General features: G+C 43.8%; 1 protein-coding gene across 2 annotated transcripts in view; it reads left to right on the plus strand.

The window, feature by feature from the left end:
* LOC140716834 (CXADR-like membrane protein) overlaps positions 1 to 17,495 on the plus strand; it is a 112,642-nt gene extending 95,147 nt beyond the window's left edge. For both annotated transcript variants that reach the window (XM_073029789.1, XM_073029788.1), the window contains exons 4-7: positions 3,424 to 3,588; positions 11,857 to 11,979; positions 12,563 to 12,704; positions 15,779 to 17,495. In XM_073029789.1, coding sequence (XP_072885890.1) covers positions 3,424 to 3,588; positions 11,857 to 11,979; positions 12,563 to 12,704; positions 15,779 to 16,064 — 716 coding nt within the window. In that variant the 3' untranslated portion in view covers positions 16,065 to 17,495. The remainder of the gene's footprint in view (positions 1 to 3,423; positions 3,589 to 11,856; positions 11,980 to 12,562; positions 12,705 to 15,778) is intronic.
* The last annotated feature ends 5,855 nt before the right edge of the window (positions 17,496 to 23,350 follow it).

The following is a 23,350-nucleotide window of genomic DNA, read 5'->3' on the forward strand; positions in this document are numbered from 1 at the left end:
GCATAATTGAGGTTGCGAGAGGAATCTTGCTGCTCCAGGAGTACACTCGTTTTACCCATGAAGTCGTATGTACCTTGTGGTGGACGCTGCAGCAATAATAAATGTGAGAGCTCTAGTTCCAGTTTCCACAGACCCCAACTCACCATTTAGTGTCGCCTGCAATGATACTCACTCAAAACATTGGAGTAGCCCTCCACTTGGAGACTATATGAATAAGAATCTTCTCAGTTGACAGTGGAGACAGGTACAAATTCTCACCAATAAGTTCTGGACTCGCTGGTGCCATGAGTACCTCCCAACTCTGCAGAGCCACCAGAACTGGATGAAAGCCCGTAGGGATCTAAAAGAGGGAGCTGTCGTGCTCTTGTGAAACAGTCAAGCTACCTGCGATGAGTAGCCCATGGCTAAGGTTACTGCTGCCTTCCCTGAAAGGAATGGAGGAGTCCGGAAGGTAGAGGTCAAGACCAAAGACCAAGGTTCTTCTAGGACCTTCCCGAGACCTGCCTCAGAAGTTTTTTTTTCGGTAAACACCATTGCAAAGTATTTAGAGGTGACCTCACAATGTTAGGCAAGGAGTGTTCGGCCTTTCGGGCAATTCATTTATGTTTCTTTATGTGATTAAGCATGTTCAGCTTTTATTTTAATGAGGAATTGCTGATCTGTATTAGGTCACTTCCTGTGCAGCCAGGAAGTAGTAAGTAGGAAAGCACATTGGCTGGCAGTGGGCTAGAGGCTTATGTTAGGAGCAAAAGAAGTTTCTATCCAAAGCCATCCTGTTGTTTCCCCAGTAGAAGCATTGTTTATAAGTTAATGTTGTATTGTTTAGAAGTTAAGCTGAAATAGAATGTTATTTTTGAGTTTATTAGACACTGTTGACCTGTAGAATTTACTTGTTGGAATGTTATAATATTCGCATGCAGGAAACTGAACTAAGTTCTTACTTACCTGTGTATATTTACTTGTGGGAATGGAACAGCGAGGTGATGGCACTGTATTTTGTTGTTTTTCAGTTTCACTCCTTACTCACTCTGTCATGCCATTGAGTCTGAAATAAAACCAAGGAGCTGGGAGGCTTTTCCCTGACTCTCATGTCATTTTTGAATGGAGTTTGGCTGACTGTCTAGTTGATGTTACAACACCTCAGCAAAGGCAATACAGTCTAACTTCTCTTTTAACTATATTGGGCATTCACTCCTTGCACATACTGCCATTGGAATTTGATTAGTTCCATTGCATATTTTCCCACAAGGTGTGCATTTTTAATAAGCATCCTGTTGACATTAAACCATTTACCCATCTACCTTATAACATAAAAGATTCCCTGACAGGAATCAGAGAATAGCGAGGGACTTCTGCCTGATATCTAGGCCAATATTTCTCCCTTAACTACCTTCATTAGAAATAAATTATTTCATCATTATCTCAGTGCATCTTAGTGGACCATTCTCTGTTTAAAATCTGCTCCCAGGTTACCTACATTTTCTACAGTGACCACATAACAAAGGTAAAAAAAAGTACTTAATTGGCTGTGGAGCAGTTTGAATCATCCAGAGTTCATGAAAAGTTTGATTTAAGTACAAGTTACTGAAGTTTACAAGGAACCAATTTTCTTTGACCACAGAAGACTCTTGCCAAACTGTCAAGGTTACAATGTCAAAATGGAATGATGAGAATAGTAAGTTCATCTGCTGGCTGAGATATGATTTGATTGTATGTAAATACTGACTGGCAGCACATTGGACAACTAGTAGAGCTACTACATCACAAAACCAGAGACTACTACCATCAGAGGAGGTACAAGAGCCTGAAGATACACACTCAGTGTTTTGGGAGCAGATGCTTTCCCTCACCATCAAACTTCTGAACGGTCCATGAACACTACCTCACTACCTGCCTATGGTTCGGCATAGACTAAATAGGGGTCTGTTTCTGTGCTGTACTTCTTTATGACTCTAAGACTCTACTTTGCTATTTGCATTATTTATTTATTTTTATATATGTTATTGTAACCAACAGTAATTCTTATGTATTGCACAAAACACCACATTTCACAACATATGTCTGTGATAATAAACTGATCTGCATGCAGCATATTTAGTATTTCTGACTGACAATTTCTTGACAATTCCAATTGCACAACTGTACCTTTTCCTGGAGTGCCACCTACTGTATGTTTCGAAGAAATAACCTGAGCAATTGTTTCCGATCTCTCTAGGGTGAATTTATACTTTATCAGGTGATGCCAGATAATTTGGGAATCTTTTTATCAGAGCATAAAATGCAATTCCAGAAAGATTCTTAAAAGTGTCAGTCAATCTTCCAAGTCCCAAATAGATAGCAAGACAGTAAGTCAGAGCTTTTGTCTGAAGGCATCAACTTAGTGAATATCAATTTAAAAACAAAATGAATCGGTTTGAGTAGGCTTTTAAAACTTAAAAACATCTCAAATCTAATGACAGCCCACCTGGTGCAGGTTTCGCCACAGCCAATCCTCTCCTGGAAAGTGGATTGTGTAGTTAAATTCAGAATTTCAGATTTATCCTGCTCTATGGTCTAAATCCTGTTTTCCTAGTGTCAGGAAAGGCAATAGATGAAGGGCATTTAGGAACAGCAGAAAAAAGGTCCTAGGAAAACAACTTTCAAGTCAGCAGGAGCAGGAGCTCTCCCTCCACCTAACCCCAAAATCCAAGCTGCTGAAAATGCCACTGCTTTCTAATACAACCTTGCCTACTCCCCATATTAGCCCTGCCCTTGCACAGCCAACATGATCTCGGATTGTTTCCTGCCCAGATGGAAGGTATGTGTGTCAATCATGCGGACTTCCAGGCTTGGATTCTGTTCAAAAGAAGATTCACACCGTGGAGTCAAAACACCATAGCATGGGGGGGGGGGGGAGATTTCCAAACAGAATCCTGCCACCTTTTGCTGTCATTAGGTCAGAGTGCTAAACAGGTTTTATAATAAAAGTAAATAAATACTTCAGAATGTTTAAAAGGGACCATGAAAAAGACAATTGTTGGTTACTATGTACCTTGCTCTGAGCTCATAAGTGTATGTAACTGGATGAGTGAGTAACTAAGGAATAGTCACGACTCACTCATCAAGCAACATATGGCAGTGTCACATTGAGCTAAACAAATGGAACAAGCTGTTTTGTTTTCAAATACATCCTCTTTTATCATCAATGCTCTTTTGCTGTCTTCTACTTCTATTTTTATTGGGGATGGAGGAAAGACAACTAAAAATGTAATAGCTGTTGTATGAACTCCTGAAATGCAGGTAACCCACACAATAGTAAATACACTTGAATGTGTATCCTTAATAATTTTTGTAATTAACGATAATAGAATTAATGACTGCTCTAGATGCAACATGCTGATTTAAAAGTATAACCTCAACCAAATATCTTTTCTTCTGCATCAGTCAGACCTTCTAAACCCAAGTGCTGGACACAAGGGCAGTTACTGCAAGGAAATGACGTCAAACTTCGATGTAGATCAGAGAAAGGCACTGAACCTATCTTCTACAGGTGGGAACATCTGGATGCAGAAGGACAAAAGGCCAAAGTTCAAGCCCGTTCACATCTAGGTTGGTGATTAAAATTTTATAGAAGACTGGAATGTATTCCATTGCTATGTAGATTTTGCTTTTCCACTAGTGGTGTTATACTTACAATCAGTACTTGACAAATAATTTGTATAGGTAAATAAAAAATGCATCATTGGAAAAAAAACTGGCCAGTATCTGTTATGAGGATGAGGACAGATGACCTAAAGCACACCAATGTTGGATCTTTTGTCTGAATTTAAGACAGAAGGCTGATGGAAGTCTTTGTTGATAAAAAAAAATGTATATGAGCATTAAAACTGAAATTGCAGCAACTTTACTAGGGAGAAGGTTCTTGGAAAACTGAAGGGTCTCAAGGTAGATAAGTCACTTGGGTGAGATGGTGTACACCCCAGGATTCTGAAAGAGGTAGCTGAAGATACTGTGGAGGCATTAGTAACGACCTTTCAAGAATCGCTAGATTCTGGAATGGTTACTGAGAACTGAAAAATTGCAGATGTCGCTCCACTCTTTATGAAGGCAGGAAGACAGCAGAAAAGAAACTATAGATCAGTTAGCCTGACTTCAGTGGTTGGGAAGATGTTGGAGTCCATTATTAAGGATGAGGTTTCAGGGTACTTCGAGGCATATGACAAAATAGGCTAAAGTCAGCAGAGTTTCCTTAAGGGGAAATCTTGCCTGACAGATCTGTTGAAATACTTTGAGGAAGTAACAGATAGGTTAGACAAAAGAGACAGTGGATGTTGTTTACTTGGATTTTCAGAAGGCCTTTGATGAGATGCTGAACATGAGGCTGCTTAAGAAAATAAGAACCTGTAGCAGTGTGCTACACGCAGCGCTGAAATAACGACACGGAATCGGTGAGCTGCAGTTGCAAAAGAGATTTATTCAAACTTCGCGGCCTCGCTTTAAAGCCTTCCTGATCCTGCCCTCCCCGGGCGGGAATGCTGTAGGGGGCGCGTATTCACAGTCCCGTCCCGCGCGTGGGCTTTTCCCCTTGCTGGTGAAGCAGGCTTGGCGCCCTCTTTGGGACCAGCCTCAATTCTGACGCGCGCCACTTCGTGAGCTGGTTCAAGTGCACTGGGAAGTGGGTCGCCACATAACCACCCCCCCCCCAGAACCGGCGATACACCCCCCAATGTCCTCAGTCTGGGTCAGTCTCTGTTTGGGAGGTCTGCCTCTGCACCGCGGTGCCGGAATCTCGACCGGCTGCGTCACGTCCACATGGACCGGTTTGAGTTGGTCCACCTTGAAAACCTCCTCTCTCCCCCCAGTGTCCAGCACGAATGTGGACCCGTTGTTTCTGATCACTGTAAACGGCCCCTCGTAGGGCCGTTGTAGCGGTGTCCGGTGTCCGCCCCGTTGTAAAAAAACAAACTTACAGTTTTGCAGGTCTTTGGGTACGCAGGTCGGGTTCTGCCCATGCTGTGAAGTGGGTATGGGGGCCAGGTTGCCGAGCCTCTCGCATAGTCTGTCCAGGACTGCTGCAGGTTCTTCCTCTTGCCCCCTTGGGGCTGGTATGAACTCCCCAGGGATGACCAGGGGTGTGCCGTACACCAACTCGGCCGACGAGGTGTGCAGATCCTCTTTGGGCGCCGTGCGGATTCCAAGCAGGACCCAGGGAAGTTCGTCCACCCAGTTAGGCCCCTTGAGGCGGGCCATGAGAACCGACTTCAGGTGAAGGTGGAAACGCTCCACTAGTCCGTTCGCCTGTGGGTGGTAAGCAGTTGTGTGGTGCAGCTGTGTCCCCAAAAGGCTGGCCATAGCTGACCACAGGCTGGAGGTGAACTGGGCGCCTCTGTCGGAGGTAATGTGGGCCAGTATACCAAAGCGAGATACCCAGGTTGCAATCAGTGCTCGGGCACAGGATTCGGAGGTGGTGTCAGTGAGCGGGACTGCCTCTGGCCATCTTGTGAACTGGTCCACAATAGTCAGGAGGTGCCGCACTCCTCGCGACACTGGCAGGGGGCCCACGATATCCACATGAATGTGGTCAAAACGCCGGTGGGTGGGGTGGAACTGCTGCGGCAGAGCTTTGGTGTGCCGCTGCACCTTGGCTGTTTGGCAGTGCCTGCACTTTTTGGCCCATTCACTGACCTGCTTGCGGAGTCTGTGCCAAACGAACCTGTTGGCTACCATCCGGACGGTTGTCCAGATGGAGGGGTGCGCTAAGTTATGAATGGAGTCGAAAACGCACTGCCGCCAGGCTGCCGGGACGATGGGACGGGGTTGGCCGGTGGTGATGTCACAGAGTAGGGTCCTCTCACGTGGGCCTACGGGGAGGTCCTGGAGCTGAAAACCGGAGATTGCGGTTCTGTAACTAGGGATCTCCTCGTCTGCCTGCTGCGCCTCCGCCAGTGCTTCATAGTCTACCCCCTGGGACAGGGCTTGGATGTTAGGTCTGGAGAGAGCGTCCGCCATGACGTTGTCCTTTCCCGAGACATGCCGGACATCCATCGTGTATTCGGAGATGTAGGACAGATGTCGCTGCTGGCGGGACGACCAGGGGTCATACGCCTTCGTGAACGCAAAGGTAAGTGGTTTGTGGTCCGTGAACGCGGTGAAGGGCCTACCTTCTAAGAAGAACCTCAAATGCCGGATTGCCAGGTATAGCGCCAACAGTTCCCGGTCGAAAGCACTGTATTTGAGCTTGGGTGGTCGTAGGTGTTTGCTGAAGAACGCCAGGGGTTGCCAGCGACCCTCGATGAGTTGTTCCAGCACTCCACCGACTGCCGTGTTGGATGCGTCCACTGTGAGTGCACTAGCATCGCGGCGGTTGCTAAGGCTTCTTTGGCTTTAATGAAAGCGGCTGCGGACTCCTCGTCCCAGGTAATGTTCTTGTCCGGACCCGACAGCAGGGTGAACAGGGGGCACATGATTCGGGCAGCTGAAGGGAGGAAGCGGTGGTAGAAATTCACCATACCCACGAATTCCTGAAGGCCTTTGATTGTGTTGGGTCGGGGGAAATGGCGGACCGTGTCTACATTGGCGGGCAGAGGGGTTGCCCCGTCTTTAGTAATCCTGTGGCCCAGGAAATCAATGGTGTCGAGCCCGAACTGGCATTTGGCCGGGTTGATTGTCAGGCCGTATTCACTCAGTCAGGCGTAGAGTTGACGGAGGTGGGACAGATGCTCCTGACGACTGCTGCTGGCTATGAGGATGTCGTCCAAATAGATGAAAGCAAAGTCCAGGTCGCGTCCCACCGCATCCATTAACCGCTGAAACGTCTGTGCGGCATTCTTCAGGCCGAACGGCATGCGGAGGAACTCGAAAAGGCCAAAAGGGGTGCTGAGTGCCGTTTTGGGGACGTCGTCGGGATGCATCGGGATTTGATGGTATCCCCGGACGAGGTCCACCTTGGAGAAGATCCGTGCGCCGTGCAGGTTTGCTGCAAAGTCCTGTATGTGCGGCACAGGGTAGCGGTCCGATGTTGTAGCCTCGTTCAGCCTACGGTAGTCGCCGCATGGTCTCCAGCCCCCTGTTACTTTGGGCACCATGTGCGGGGGGAGGCCCACGAGCCGTATGATCCCCAATTCCTCCATCCTCTTGAACTCCTCCTTCGCCAGTCGGAGCTTGTCCAGGGGAAGCCTTCAAGCACGGGCGTGGAGGGGTGGTCCTTGTGTCGGGATGTGGTGCTGTACGCTGTGTCTGGGCATGGCTGCCGTGAACTGCAGTGCCAGAACCGATGGGAAATCCGCCAGGACTCTGGTGAAGTCGTTGTCGGACAGGGTGATGGAGTCTAGGTGTGGGGCCGGCAACCGGGCTTCACCCAGGGAGAACGTTTGAAAGGCCTCGGCGTGGACCAGTCTCTTCCCTTGCAGGTCGACCAGTAGGCTGTGAGCCCGCAAAAAATCCGCTCCCAGGAGCGGTTGGGCTACAGCGGCCAGTGTGAAGTCCCACGTGAACTGGCTGGAGCTGAACTGTAGCCGTACCGTACGGGTGCCGTAGGTCCTTACTGTGCTGCCATTCGCGGCCCTCAGGGTGGGACCCAGTTCTCTGTTGTGGGTGTCGTAACTCGTTGGAGGTAAGACGCTGATCTCGGCTCCAGTGTCGGCCAAAAAGCGGCATCCCGACCGCTTGTCCCAGACATACAGGAGGCTATCCCGATGGCCAGCCGCCGTAGCCATCAGCGGCGGCTGGCCCTGGCGTTTCCCGGGAACTTGCAGGGTGGGCTACATTGGCGGGCTTCTGCGCCCCACTGCTGGTGGTAGAAGCACCATTGTTCGTTGGTTTCCTCACCCCTGCCTCTGGGGTTAGCGGGCTCTGTGGCTGGGCCTGGTCTGGTTTGCTGCTGGGAGTGTGGCCTGGTGATCTGTGCAACAGACGCCCCACTCTCCTTCTTGGCTTTCCACAGCACGTCTGCCTGGGCCGCCACCCTCCGGGGGTCGCTGAAATCCGCGTCGGACAGCAGCAGGCGTATGTCCTCGGGCAGCTGCTCCAGGAACGCCTGCTCAAACATGAGGCAGGGCTTGTGTCCGATAGCCAGGGACAGCATCACGTTCATCAAAGCTGATGGTGGCCTGTCTCCCAAACCATCCAGGTGCAGTAAGCGGGCAGCTCGCTCGCTCCGTGAGAGTCCAAAAGTCCTTATGAGCAAGACTTTGATTTCTGTGTATTTGCCGTCCGCTGGGGGCGACTGTATGAACTCCTCAACCTGGGCGGCTGTCTCCTGGTCGTGGGAGCTCACCACGTAGTAGTAACGTGTGTCATCCGAGGTTATCTGCCGAATGTGGAATTGGGCTTCTGCTTGCTGGAACCATAGGTGAGGTCGCAGCGTCCAGAAGCTTGGCAGTTTCAACGAAACTGCATGAACAGATGCGGCGTCGTTCATCTTCGGCCCAAATATAATTTGGGCCGTCGGGGTCACCAATTGTAGCGGTGTGCTACACGCAGCGCTGAAATAACAACACGTAGTCGGTGAGCTGCAGTTGCAAAAGAGATTTATTCAAACTTCGTGGCCTCGCTTTAAAGCCTTCCTGATCCCGCCCTCCCCGGGTGGGAATGCTGCAGGGGGCGCATATTCACAGTCCCATCCTGCGCGCAGGCTTTTCCCCTTGCTGGTGAAGCAGGCTTGGCATCCTCTTTGGGACTGGCCTCAATGCCGGTGCGTGTCACTTTGTGAGCCGGTTCGAGTGCGCTGGGAAGTGGGTCGCCACAAACCCATGGTATTACAGGAAAGATACCAGCATGCACAGAAGATTGGCTGACGGGTAGGAGACAAAGAATAGGAATAATGGGTCCTATTGGTTGGCTGATGGTGACTAGTGCTGTTCCGCAGGGTTTGTACTGGGACCACTTCTTTTCATATTATATGTCAACATTTTGGATGATGGAATTGATGACTTTGTGGCCAAGTCTGTACATGATATGAAGATACAGCAGATGCAGGGGCAGGTAGTTTTGAGGAAGCAGAGAGTCTGAAGAAGGGCTTGGACAGATTAGGACAATGGGCAAAGTGGCTGATGGTATACAGTGTAATTCCCTGCGTGGTCATGCACTTTGGTAGAAGGAATAAAGCTGCAGACTATTTTCTAAATGGGGAAAAAATTCAAAACTCGGAGGTGCAAAAGGACTTGGGAGTCCTCGTACAGGATTCTCTAAAAGTTAATTTGCAGTGGTAAAGAAGGCAAATGCAGTGTTAGCATTTCTTTCAAGAGGACTAGAATATAAAAGCAAGGATTAAACTAGAATATAAAGCTGACGCTTTATGAGGCAGACTGCTCTTGGAGTATTGTAAGCAGTTTTGGGCCCCTTATCTAAGAAAAGATATGCTGGCATTGGAGAGGGTCCAAAGGAGGTTCATGAGAATGATTCCTGGAATGAAACGGTTAACATATGAGTATTTGATGGTTCTGGGCCTGTACTCACTGGAATTTAGAAGAATGAAGGGAGGATCTCATTGAAACCTATTGAATATTGAAAGGCCAAGATAGAGTGGATGTGGAGAGGTTGTTTCCTATAGTGGGTGAGTCTAGGACCAGAGGTCACAGCCTCAGAATAGAGGGACATCCATTTAAAACAGAGAGGAGATGGAATTTCTTTAAGGGTAGGTTGGTGAATCCATGGAATTCATTGCTACTGACGGCTGCAGAGGCCAAGTTATTGAGTATATTTAAAGTGGAGGTTGATAGGTTCTTGATTCAAGATTTAATGATTCAAAGTACATTTATTATCAAAGTATGAATGCAGTATACAACCCTGAGATTCGTCTTCCCCACAGACAGCCACGAAACAAAGAAAACCATGGATTCAGTTTAAAGAAAACATCAAACCCCCAATGTGCATAAAAAAGAACAAATTGCACAAATGGCAGAAAAAGAGCAAAAAACATCAAATCACAAAGACACGAAAGAGTCCAGGCATATTCAGTTCAGTTCAGCTCAGTTCAATCCAACACCGTGTCTCTCACTATCTACAGGCCATAGCGCTTGTCCACCCCAATCAAAATCACACAGAAACAGCAACAAAACAGAAGTGAGCAGAAACCAGAGACAAATCATATCATGAACTACAGAGTCCAATCCATAAACCGCGTTGATTAAACCTTGCCCAAGTGTGGTGAACTACATATACCTGTCTGGACACGTCCCCCCCTGCGGACTGCTCCTGTGGCTCCTCCCACAGACCCCTGTATAAAGGCGATTGGAGGCACTGCTCCTCCCTCAGTCTCCAGGATGTTGTGTGATGGTCTCTTGCTGCTGACTGCTCTCTTCCAGCTAATAAAAGCCTATCTCGCCTCACGTCTCCGAGAGTTATTGATGGTGCATCACCAAGACCCTAGACTCCAGCACTATCCTTCAGCATGAGACACCTTCCTTCGTGTGCAGCAAGTGCGAGCAAGAGAGAGACTGGTCACACACAGGCAGACGGTGCTGAACACCCAACTCACCTTCCCATTTCCTCATTGATTTTCAATCTTTCTTGGCGCTTTAATCGGTGAGATTAGTGAGAAATGGAGTCAATTGTGGGCTCATGCTCCATCTCCTGGCTTCTTGTCCTCCAGGCTGCACACTTTGCTCGAAATCTCACCGAACTCCTTCGGAGACAGCGCCGGATCACTCAATGGGCCTGAAAACACATCATCAAAATGTAAATCACAGGCTTCAACAGTAGCAGAAGCACATTTGAAAGAAAAAGATGAAGTAAACAAAGTGAAAGAAGTAATTTTATGAACCAGCTGCAGGATGTCATCTTAGTTGCGTTGCTTGCTGGTGCCATCTTCTGGATTAATGAGGGTGTCAAAGATGTCGGGGAAAAAACAGAAGAATGTGGTTGAGAGGGATAAAAAATCAGCCATGATGGAGCAGACTCGGTGGGCCAAAAGGCCTAATTCTGCTCTGATGTCTTATGGCCTTATATCTTATCATAGTGAAATTGCTCCCTTGCATGTTACATCCCTTTAAATTTTCAGAGCTTTACCCTTTTTGAATGTAACCTTACTGAGGATGACATTAGAAGTCTCAACTAACCCAAGATTTGAATTCTCAGCCATAATTTCAAACAATTGAAATGTTCTGAAACGCATTTTACCTGCAGTTACAGCTAGTAGTGATACTGAATTAATCTGCACCTGCGAGTTGGACAAACAAAATGGAACCAAAAATGCAGTTAACTAATGCTTGAACTAATCCAAATCCCGGATCTGGAAGCAGTAACTGCAGTCAGCCACAGTGTAGGATGTAATGGATCAGGAAGTGTCAACTACAAAATTACCTGGTTATAAGATCTTGTTTTTCATTGTGCAATGCAAAGTGAAGGCTAAGAGCTGTCACATAAAGAGAGTTGGTAATTCACACAGGTTCTTATTTCATCATGGTGTCTAGTTACAGAATGACATTTGTTAAACTAGGTCATAAAATCCCCTTTATGTAAAGTAAAATCTTTACTAAGAAAGGAAGAAACAATACTCTGGAAACAAAGGGACAAAGGAATCTGTAGGGGAACTTTGTTCAGTTTGTTCTGTAAATATATTCAGTTAAAATATGATAGAAATTTTGATAAATTAAAAACATGTTGAAGGTTTCATATCGTGCAATCTGTCAAATAACTTTAAATTGTTGGCTTATCAATATGGCCCATGCTAAATGCATCATTTAACTGCACTGAAATAAAACTGGAAAATGCCAGAAAACCACTCAGCAAGCCTGGAGCATTGACTATTTCTCTTTCCACAAATGTTGCCTGATCGGCTGAGTTTTCCCAGTAACTTGTGTTTTTATTTCAGAGCTCCAAACTGTGCAGACTTTACTTTATTTTTTGTTTAACTGAGCCGTCCTTCAATTTATTCAGATTCAAAAACCCCAGAAATGTTGCTGCTGAGGAACTTGAGCCACACGAATGCTGGAGTGTACCGGTGCAGTGCTACCAATGAGGCAGGGCAGGAAAGCTGCTCGGTGAACATCACAATTATCTGTGAGTAGTCTACAAACACCAAAGAAATCAGCAATTCCAGGCAAAAGTACTTCAAATTTATTCACAATGCTAGGATGGTAATACAAACATTGTACATAGAACATCAAACAGAACCACACAGAGAAATGCCTTTGGCCCACAATGTCTGCACCGAACATGATGCTGATTTAAACTAGTGCTCTTATACCTGTATGTGATCCATATCGCTCCATCTATCTGACAGCCATTAAACACCACTATTGTATCTGCTGCCAGCATGCTCCCCAACCCCCACCCAGGCACCTACCAGTCTCTGTGTGTAAAAAAATCCTTGCCCCACACATCTCCTCTTAACCTCCCCCTCTTACCTTAAATGCATGTTCTCTAATACTCAACATTTCTGCCCTGAAATCCATCATTACTGAATTCAGCACAAATAAACAGAGTGAAATATGTTTACTTTTAGAAATGGTGGATGCAGGTAGAAAATATGTCATCAAAAAGACTACTTAAACTCAAAACCATACAAACATACATACATTCAACTTAATTTAATTAGATTCAGATGTCGATATTAATTTGTTTGCTTTCTTTTCGTTTCCAGATGCAAAAGACCCTGGGATCATTGCTGGTGCTGTTATCGGAGTTATACTTGGGCTGCTGTTAATCTTCCTTATTGTTTGGTTTACACTATACAGGAAAGCAAAACATAAATATGAGGAAGAGGAACAACCGAATGAGATAAGGTACTGTCTAGCTAGCAGTTCAAGGTGCAAATTTGTGGTCTGCAGATGCTATCCCTAAGATGTTGAATAAGCATGTTATTGTTACTAACCTCTGGCAAAGTATGGCAGAGACATGTTTCTGGTCAGAAATCCTATGCAGAAGACTCATTTCTATAGCTTAATTCTGACCCCAAAAAGCCCCAGCATCTGAATTCGTGCAATGTTTATATTTTAAACATTGTTTACTCATTCCTGATCCTGTCATGGTGCCACACGAATATTTTCATGAACCAAACAGTCTAATGCTGCTGATGTCACTTCTCGCCAGCTGCAGTACAGCTAGGACGTATTATTTTCTCTTTCATCTTTTCAACTTAGTGTTCAGCTGTAAAGTGACCGAGTTTCAAGCAGATTTGCAGCTCACGACTGCTGCAAACATCACAGTGCTTGTTTCTATTAAGCACATCACAATGTTCCCAGTCACCCTGCTGCTTAATCACTGGTAGTATGGCTCCAATAAGTGTACCACAGTGATGGAAGAAATGTGATCAGAGTAAAAATAGATATTCTGTTTGAATTAATTAAGTAATTTTAAATGTTTTTACTCATAAAGTAATACACCAGAATAACAGGCCCTTAGGCCCAATATGTCTATTCTGACCAAGGTCTCATCTAATTGCCCATTTGCCTGCATTTGGCTCATACCCCTCTCAACCTTTCCTATCCATATACCTGTCCACATGTCTTTTAAATGCCTCTGGCAACTCATTCTATATACACCTCACCTTCTGCATGACGAAGTTTCTGCTCGGGGTCCTTTTAAATGTTTCCCCTCTCACTTTCCCCACCTTAAACCTATGCCCTCCAGCTTTTGATTCACTTTCCTTGGAGAAAAGACTGTATGCAGTCACTCAATCAATGTCCCTCATGATTTTATACACTTCTATTGCGTTATCCCTCAGTCTCCTACAGTCCAAGAACAAAAATCTAACCTGCTCAACTTCTCCCTATAACCAGGCCCTTGAGTCCTTGCAACATGCTTGTAAATCTTTTCACTCTTTCCAGTTTAATGCCTTTCCTATATTTCACATAATGGCGTAGCCAAAACTGTACAAAGTACCCCAAAAGCAGCCTCACCAGTGTCTTGTACAATTACAACATAATGTCCCAACTCCTATACTCGGGACCCTAACTTTTGAAGGCAAGTGTGCTAAGTGCCTTCTTCACCTCCCTGTCTATCTGTGATGCCACTTTCAAAGAACAATGTACTTCCACAAATCGTTTTAGGTGTTTGTGTGAATATTAGTCTTTAATTTTAATTTTTAACTATTTTATTTTTAATGGCATAAGTGACTTTCTTTATGAATTCTTTTGATATTCACAAACGTAACCCAGCAGTAGGAGATTTGATAGCCAGCATGCCAAGAGGCAAAGCTTTCCTTGATCTTAAGGCCATTATGTGGGTGCTGCCAACTACTTGCCCATTTGCTGCATTATGCCAAACTGGCATTCAGACTCCAAACCAATTCTATGCTAACAATCATGCTGCACATTGTTTGGGGACAGGAGGCTATAATCTGGGCACTGTGAAAGATCGGGCAATTGGCAGCACCCTAACATTTAAAGTAATCAAGTGTCTATTAAAATGTTCAAATTGGCCTTATTGAGTTCCCCTTGCTAGAAAGAAAGAAGGAACAGCATTTATTCCATCCCTAGTTGCCCATGGGGTAAGTGGTGGTGAGTTGGCAGCTGGAACCACTGCAATCCCTTGGTTAAAGGTACTCCCACGGTGATCTTGGACAGAGGTCTCAAATAACATTCCAGTGACGATGAAGGGCCATCAATTTAGTGGATTTGCTATGCAGCTTGGAGGTCATCCTACTGCCCCAAACTCCCTGGTGGTAGAGGCAATTGGTCTGGGAAATGCATTTGAAATAAATTGAATCTCTGCTTCCATTAGCCTGAATTTTACAGTCCGCTCCAAAGTGATTGTACTTAAAATTGTGATCAAAGAAAGCTGTTCTCAAGATCATCAGCTTCTCTTAGTAGTCCTTCTAACATTAATTTGATTCAAGCCTCAGCTAAAAGGGATCCTTGGAATCCAGCATCAAAGTCAAAGTTGAGTTTTATTATCATATGTGTGTGCACAGGTGCAATGAAAACCATCACAGGCATACAGCATGAGAGACAAGATAAACATTAATTGTATAAAATTTTTAAAACAACGAACATGCATAAAACAAAAAAAAAGCCTTTGTATTGCAAAGTAATCAAAATGGTCAGAGTCTGTCTATACTGAGGAAGCGACTAGGATTGCGTGGGCTGGTTAAGAACCAGATGACTAAAGAGAAGTCGTTCTTGAACTTGGTGGTGTGGGGCTTCAGGCTTCTGCATCTCCTGCCCAAAGACAGCTGCATGACCTGGATGGTGGTGATCTTTGATAACTGATGTCATCTTCTTGAGGCACCACTTCATGTAGATACTCGTCACCGTGGGGAGAGATGTGCCTGTCATGTTTTGGGCTGAGCCCACTATTCTGTGCAGCTTCATACATTCCTGTGCATTTGAATTGCTGTACCAGATCATGATGCAAGGTGTCAGGATACTTTCAAAAGTGCAACTGTAGAAGTTTGTTAGAGGAGTTTGGTGGGGGGGGGGGGGGGGGGGGTGGTGGCGGGCATGTTGAACTTCCTTAAGTTTCCAAGAAAGTAGAAGTGCTGGTGTACCTTCTCCATGATTGTGCCCCTGTGTTGGGCTCAGGACAGGTCTTCCAACACATTAGCAACCAGGAATTTAAAGCTGCTGACTACCTCCACATTGAATAGCCTATCATTTTATAGTAAACTCAGACCATAACCAGGTTGCAAAAAATGACTTTTATCATTAACTTTTCTTTCATTGTACAGAGAGCAAACTAAAGGTTATGACTTACATAGAAAATTAAGGCAGAAGTTAAAATATCTTAAGGAAGTATTTAAAACATGTCAATTATTACTAATCAATTAGTTGGAGTTTTTAATCAAGGAATGTACAGATTTCTCAAGCAGGAAACTTTTAATTACGTTTCGCTATTTCTTTTCATTGTGCGACAACAGGGAAGATGCTGAGGCACCAAAGGGAAAGCTTAGCAGCACACAGTCCTCTGTGGGTACAGGAAGCACACAGTCTGGTTCCTGCTCTGTTAAGTCCATCAGAAATGGCACCCCCTGCTCCCAGCAACCTCGCACACTATCAGCCAAAGACGAGAAGATGCTCATTTCGTACACACCAACTGAGGAAGTGAAGATCAACAAGAATGGACCAACACAGGCACATATGAAAAGAATGGGAGCTGTTCCTGTCATGATCCCAGCTCAAACCAAGGCTTTTCAGACTGTATGAATACTGTTTGGTTGGGAAAGGGAACTGTTTTACTGGCTCATTAGGGAGCTTTCACTAATTGGGGGAGATACTCATCTTTGGCTGCCTAAGCTGAACTTGTGTGATAATATCAGCCTGTGGATGAACAAACATTTGGTTCTATTTACTTCAATGGAATAGGATGTTGGAAGGGGAATATAATTGGTATCAAATTGGGTTTGTTATTGGCAAACAAAGACAAATTTTGCCCATTAATTTTAAGACAGGACAGTGTGAAACTTCCCCACCCACATTCCCAATGTTGACATGAGAAAATTTTGTTGAGCAAACTGGGTAGAATTACCTAAACCAGACATCATCTCATATACTGACTGGATTAGGGAAGTGTATCCAGATATCTTTCGAACAGATTAATCTGGTTTGTACATCAATGTTTCTAAGCAGCCTTCTAATTTTGCGTGAATTCCTTATGGATCTGATGAAATGTTGTGGGTTATTTTGTTCTGACCTGGGTAAGTGATGTTCTGAATGTTTCAGAGTGTTATTGAAATTTGAGGGGAGGTGTTTGGTATTTTATAACAGTTTCCCTGAAGTGAAGGTACAAGGTAGCATGGTAGAAGAAGAGCAGGAGAATTATCACTGATATTCTGGCCAATTTTATCACAGACAAAATTACCCAAAAAAAAATCACATTATCTGGCTACTATCACATTGCAGTTATTAGGAGTTTGTTATGCATGAATTGCCTACTGAATTTCCTACACTACAGATGATTACAATTTAAGAGTACAGTATTTTCTTGGCTGTAAAGGACTTTCAAATGACCTGAGGCTATGAAAGGCATCACAGACATCTAATCTTTTTTCTGTTTTTCTCTTCAACTTTATTCTGATCTGCAACTGGATCTAATTTTGCAAAGAAGCAATCCTCCAGTGTGAAGATTCCAGATTCTTCTGGTAGTTAGCCTATTCCCAATATATTTCTGACATATTTACAATCAGCTCATTCTTAACTGATATTGTACAACCTTCTTGTCTATCTCATTCTATTGCATGTAATAGAGTTCCTTGGTAATTTCAGGCTGTGCACATTTAACACTTGCACCCAAAATGCACACAAAGGGAGAATGATCTTTGAACTAGTCATAAGCAGTTTACTATATTTTTCATAGTTCTAAATTAATGCTTATATAATATACAAGTAGCAGAGCACTGCTATATCTTGGTTTCATCAGTAATAGTGACACAGGAGGATATTGGTAACTGGGAGTAAATTTCCATGAAATGACAAATATAGAAATGAATTGATGTCAATTCATCATAGGTGTATACATTGGCACATGACATTTGTGTGAACATTATTTGCTACACAAAAAACACTAATTTATTTATAAAACAAAAGCAAAATATTGCAGATGCTGAAGATCGGAATAAAGAGAAAATTTTGGAAATGCTCCATAGTCAGGCATCTTGTATGGAAAGATCAAGTTAATATTTTTGACTTATGATTTTGCATCAGAAACTCATCCCTTGAAATATTAACCCCAATCCTTTCTGTGTATACCCTGCCTAACCTGTTTAATACATCTAGCATTTTTTGTTTTGAATTTCCTTTCTCCTTAGCTTTGTCGACTGTAGTTTTAATAAACTAAATATTTTTTGAATGAAAAACACAGACAATCTGCATTGTGCAGATTGTGCTGTCTTTCCTATCAGATGTACTATGATCACCTGGAATATGTTCAATGCACTTTGATTAGTATCCTTCAATCCTACAAGGCTGGTAATTTCAATATTTGAGAACAGAATTAATTCCATTTTAAGACCCCCAGCCTATTCTATGATCCAACAAGTTCTTGACTCAATGTATATCTTTGATCCTAACAACTTTTCTTTGTATAATTGGTTTAGTTTTAGTAGCAGAGAAAATGTATACTAAATGCACTTAATGTTGCTTTGTAAGATTTAAGGACACTTAATTGGCTTTTTAATCATATAATGGTGATATTTTCCCCCCATTCTCTTTACCCCATCAGGAATTTTTAGAAGAATTTGTACCTTTTCCAAGTAATTCATCCTATCAGGTGGATAGATGTCATACTTAAAAGCTGTGGGCTGTGATTATAATTGTTATAGTTATTTATTGTTTAGGGAAATGGATATGGGATAGTAACAATCAACAAGATAAAGAATTAGGTAAAGTAAAAATCTCACTACATACTTTTCTGAAATTTCATTAGCTATCTGAGAGGACAACAGATCCACTGTTTCATATTTTGTTGCTAGCTAAAAATCCAAAAATGCTGAAGGTACTTAGCAGGCCATATAGCACCTGATGAAAGGTCATCCAGCTGAAACATTAACTCTAGTTTCTCCCTGCATAAATTTGGACTAATAGGGTCTGAGAGTCACTCAGCATTGAAACATTCAGTCCATCATGTCCATGGTGACCTGTGGGCACCCATTCATGTTAATTCCATCTTCCAGCATTTTGTCCACAGTCTTCAAGTGGTCATCTACACACTTCATTGATGCTCTCAGAAATTCCTCTTCCCCAATCTGTCTGGCAAAGTTTTCCTGGAAAATGTTCCCCAGCGATCCCCTCTAAATCTCTTACCCATACCAAAATCCATATCCTCCAACTTTTTCTACCTCTGATGTGTTGAAAAGTTTCTTACAGTCTACCCCATCTATATTTCTCATAACTTTATATACCCCAATCCACTGCTCCACTGCTCCAAAGAAAACAGACTGAGCTGCTCCAGTCTCTCTTAACTGAAATATTCCATCCCTAGCAACCCCCAGTGAATCTCCCTTGCATCCTATCCAACACGTTCACATCCTTCCTATAGTGGGTGACCAGAACTACATGCAGTACTCCAGTTGAGGTCCAATGAATGATTTAGCAAGTTGGAGCATAACATCCCTTCTCTTTTATTCAATGCCTTGATTAACGAAGACCAGTATCCCATATGCTTCCTTAACCACCTTATCTACCTGCATTGCCATCTTCAAGGATCTTTAAACTTGTACACCAAGTTCTCTCTGTTCTTCAATACTCAATAAGATCCCACCATTTGTGGTGTTCTAGCCTCTTTAGTGTTCCCAAAATACATCACCTTACATTTATCTGATTAAACTCCACCTGCCACTTCTCAGCTCATTTCATCAACACATCAAGACCCTGTCTTAATGTAATCTGTGAACTTACTGATCATGCCTTCTACATCCACATCAAAATCATTCACAGATATCACAAACAGCAAGGGTCTCAGCACTTGATCCTTGTGAAACACTATGAGTTACAAGCATTGAATCACAAAAACAACTCTCAACTCTCTACAATCACCCTCTAGAAGCCAATTATAAATCCAATTAACCAAATTGCTCTAGGTCCCATGGGCTGTATGCAGCAACCCATGTGGGATCTTCTCAAATGCCTTACCAAAGTCTATGTAAACCACATCTACTGTACCTCCATCATCAATAGCTTGTTACTTACTGCCTGTTATGCCTGCAGGTGTTTAGGGCATCAATGAAGGTCCTCCATCTCTGTCTTTCCTCTTGGTCTTGGCAGCGTTCAGGGCTTCCTTCATCACACCAGTAGCTTCCTCTTGGTTTTCACTACTGTCAGCCATACAAGTCCCTGGTGAAGCCTCAGGAATACCTTCGCATTCAGATGTAGAAGGATTCTTCGTTGCTGTTTCCATAACAATTTTGTTTGTCCAGTCAGGGTTGGTAGCCCTGAGCTGAACCCCCCATACCTAGAGGACCAGTGGACCAGTCCTAGTCTGGCCTTTAACCTTTGACTTGTTTGGCATGGGTGACCCTACCAAGAGCCAAGTCATAAAGCACTAACTCCACCCAACATAGCTCTCTAGCTCATTGAAACATGCAAACCTCCAAACCACGACAAGGTTGTGGTCCTCTTCAAGGAATGGCTTGTTATCTCTTCAAAAGGTTCAGGCGGATTGGTCAGACAGGATCTAACCTTGACAAACTATGGTGTCTAGCCCTGTGATTAAGTCCTGCCTTTCCAAGTGATCATGAATCTTGTCCTTCAGAACTTTTCCTAATAACTTACTTACTACTGATATCTTCAAAGAACGGGGTTTCCTTTCCTGAACTTTTGATGCTGCCTTCACCCACATCTCCTCTATTTCCCGAACATCCACACTCATCCCATCTTCCCACCACCTTAACAGTGATAGAGCTCCTCTTGTCCTTACCTACCTCTCCATGAGCCTCCACAAACAACATGTCATTCTCTGGAACTTGTGCCATCTCCAAAGGGATCCTAATACTAAACATATCTTTACCTCCCCGCTCACTCTCCACTTTCCACAGGGATCGCTCCCTCTCCTTGTCCATTTGTCCCTCCCCACTAATCTCCTTCCTGACACTTATCCCTGCAAGTGGAAGAAGTGCTACACCTGCCAATTCACCTCCTCCCTCACCTCAATTTAGGGCCCTAAACAGTCCTTCCCAGTGAGACAATACTTCACTTCCGAATAGCCGGGGTCATCTATTGTGTCTGGTGCTCCCAATGCGGCCTCCTCTATGTTGGTAAGACCCGTTGTAAATTAGGGGACCTCCGTTCCATCCACCAAAAGCAGAACCTCTGGATGGCCAAACATCTTAATTTGGATTCCCATTCCCGTTCTGAAATGTTGGTCCATGGCCTTCTCTTTTGCCAAGAGAGGCCACTCTCAGGGTGGAGGAGCAACACCTTATATTCTATCTGGGGTAGCCTCCAACCTGATGGCATGAATTTTGATTACTTCTGATAAAAAAAATTCCCTCCCCCCTCCCGTCTTCTTCTATTCCCCACTCTGACCTTTTATGTCTTCTCATCTACCTATCACTTCCTCTTGGGTCCCATCCTCCTTCCCTTTCTCCTGTGGTCCACTCTCCTCTCCTATCAGATTCCTTCTTTTCCAGCCCTTTACCTTTTCCACCCACCTAGCTTCACCTATCATCTTCTAGCTATCCTCCTTCCCTTTCCCCCACCTTTTTATTCTGGCATCTTCCCACCCTCGTCACTTTTCAGTCCTGATGAAAGGTCTTGGCCCAAAACATCAACTGTTTATTCATTTCCATTGATGCTGCCTGACCTGTTGAGTTCCTCCAGCACTTTATGTGTGTTGCTTTGGATTTCCAGCATCTGCAGACTTTCTTGTGTTTATGATCTGGCTAAGAAGTCAGTAATTATCAGATTAACTTCCTTTTTGTAAAGGGGGACTGTATTTGCTATTCTCTAAACATCAGGTACCTCACTTGGGATACAAATATTTTAAGGTCTCGACTAGAGCCCCAGTAATCTCTTTCCTTGCCTCCCATAGCAGTATGGGATAAGTACAAACCCCATTTCCAGAAAAGTTGGGATATTTTCCAAAATGCAATAAAAACAAAAATCTGTGATATGTTAATTCACATGAACCTTTATATAACTGACAAAAGTACAAAGAAAAGATTTTCAATAGTTTTACTGACCAATTTAATTGTATTTTGTAAATAAACACAAATTTAGAATTTGATGGCTGCAACACACTCAACAAAAGTTGGGACAGAGTTAAAATAAGATTGAAAAGTGCACAGAATATTCAAGTAACACCAGTTTGGAAGACTCCACATTAAGCAGACTAATTGGTAGCAGGTGAGGTATCATGACTGGGTATAAAAGTAGCGTCCATCAAAGGCTCAGTCTTTGCAAGCAAGGATGGGTCGTGGCTCACCCCTTTGTGCCAAAATTCATGAGAGAATTGCTAGTCAGTTCAAAAGGAACATTTCCCAATGCAAGATTGCAGTGAATTTAGGTCTTTCAACATCTACAGTACATAATATTGTGAAAAGATTCAGAGAATTCAGAGACATCTCAGTGCGTAAAGGGCAAGGTCGGAAACCGCTGTTGAATGTGTGTGATCTTCGAGCCCTCAGGTGGCACTGCCTAAGAAACCGTCAAGCTACTGTGACAATTATAGTCACCTGGGCTCGGGAGTACTTCGGAAAACCATTGTCACTTAACACAGTCCGTCGCTGCATCCAGAAATGCAACTTGAAACTGTATTACGCAAGGAGGAAGCCATACATCAACTCTATGCAGAAACGCCGGCGAGTTCTCTGGGCCTGAGCTCATCTCAGATAGACCGAAAGACTGTGGGACAGTGTGCTGTGGTCAGATGAAACCACATTTCACCTAGTTTTCGGAAAAAATCGGCGTCGAGTTCTCCGTGCCGAAGATCAAAACGACCATCCTGATTGTTATCAGCGAAAGGTGCAAAAGCCAGCATCTGTGATGGTATGGGGGTGCATCAGTGCCCACGGCATGGGTGAGTTGCATGTATGTGAAGGTACCATTGACTCTGAGGCATATATAAGAGTTTAGAGAGACATATGTTGCCATCAAGGCGACGTCTCTTCCCAGGACGTCCATGCTTATTTCAGCAGGACAATGCCAGACCACATTCTGCACGGGCTACAACAGCGTGACTTTGTAGACACAGAGTGCGTGTGCTTGACTGGCCTGCTGCCAGTCCAGCTCTATCTCCTATTGAAAATGTATGGCGCATCATGAAGAGGAGAATCAGACAACGGAGACCACGGACTGTTGAGCAGCTGAAGTCTTATATCAAGCAAGAATGGACAAAATTTCCAATTGCAAATCTACTACAATTAGTATCCTCAGTTCCAAAATGATTAAAAAGTGTTATTAAAAGGAAAGGTGATGTAACACAATGGTAAACATGCCTCTGTCCCAACTTTTGTTGAGTGTGTTGCAGCCATCAAATTCTAAATTTGTGTATGTTTACAAAATACAATTAAGTTGGTCAGTAAAACTATTGAAAATCTTTTCTTTGTACTTCTGTCAGTTAAATAAAGGTTCACGTGAATTAACATATCACAGATTTTTGTTTTTATTGCATTTTGGAAAATATCCCAACTTTTCTGGAAATGGGGTTTGTATATTCTAGCTCTGGGAATTTATCCACCTTTAAGCCTGCTCAGACATTGAACATCTTCTATTATACTTACACTTTCACCTTTCCTGAATTCTCCAATTACAAAGTCTGTTTTGTTTGGGAATGCTGATAAAAAGTGCTCTTAAGACCTCACTAAGACCTCTTAAGACCTTCTGGCTCCACGCACTGATTGTTCCATTTGTTCCTCATGGGTCCAACTATTTTCTTTGTTATTCATTTTGCTTTAATGTATATATAAAACATTTTTGAATTTACCTTAATCTAGTCTACCAGTGAACCCTGTTTGCCTTCCTTATTTTTTTAAGTGCTTCCCTACACTCTTTATACT

This window comes from Hemitrygon akajei, chromosome 26 (assembly GCF_048418815.1).
Source record: "Hemitrygon akajei chromosome 26, sHemAka1.3, whole genome shotgun sequence".
In the NCBI taxonomy this organism is placed as follows: domain Eukaryota; kingdom Metazoa; phylum Chordata; class Chondrichthyes; order Myliobatiformes; family Dasyatidae; genus Hemitrygon; species Hemitrygon akajei.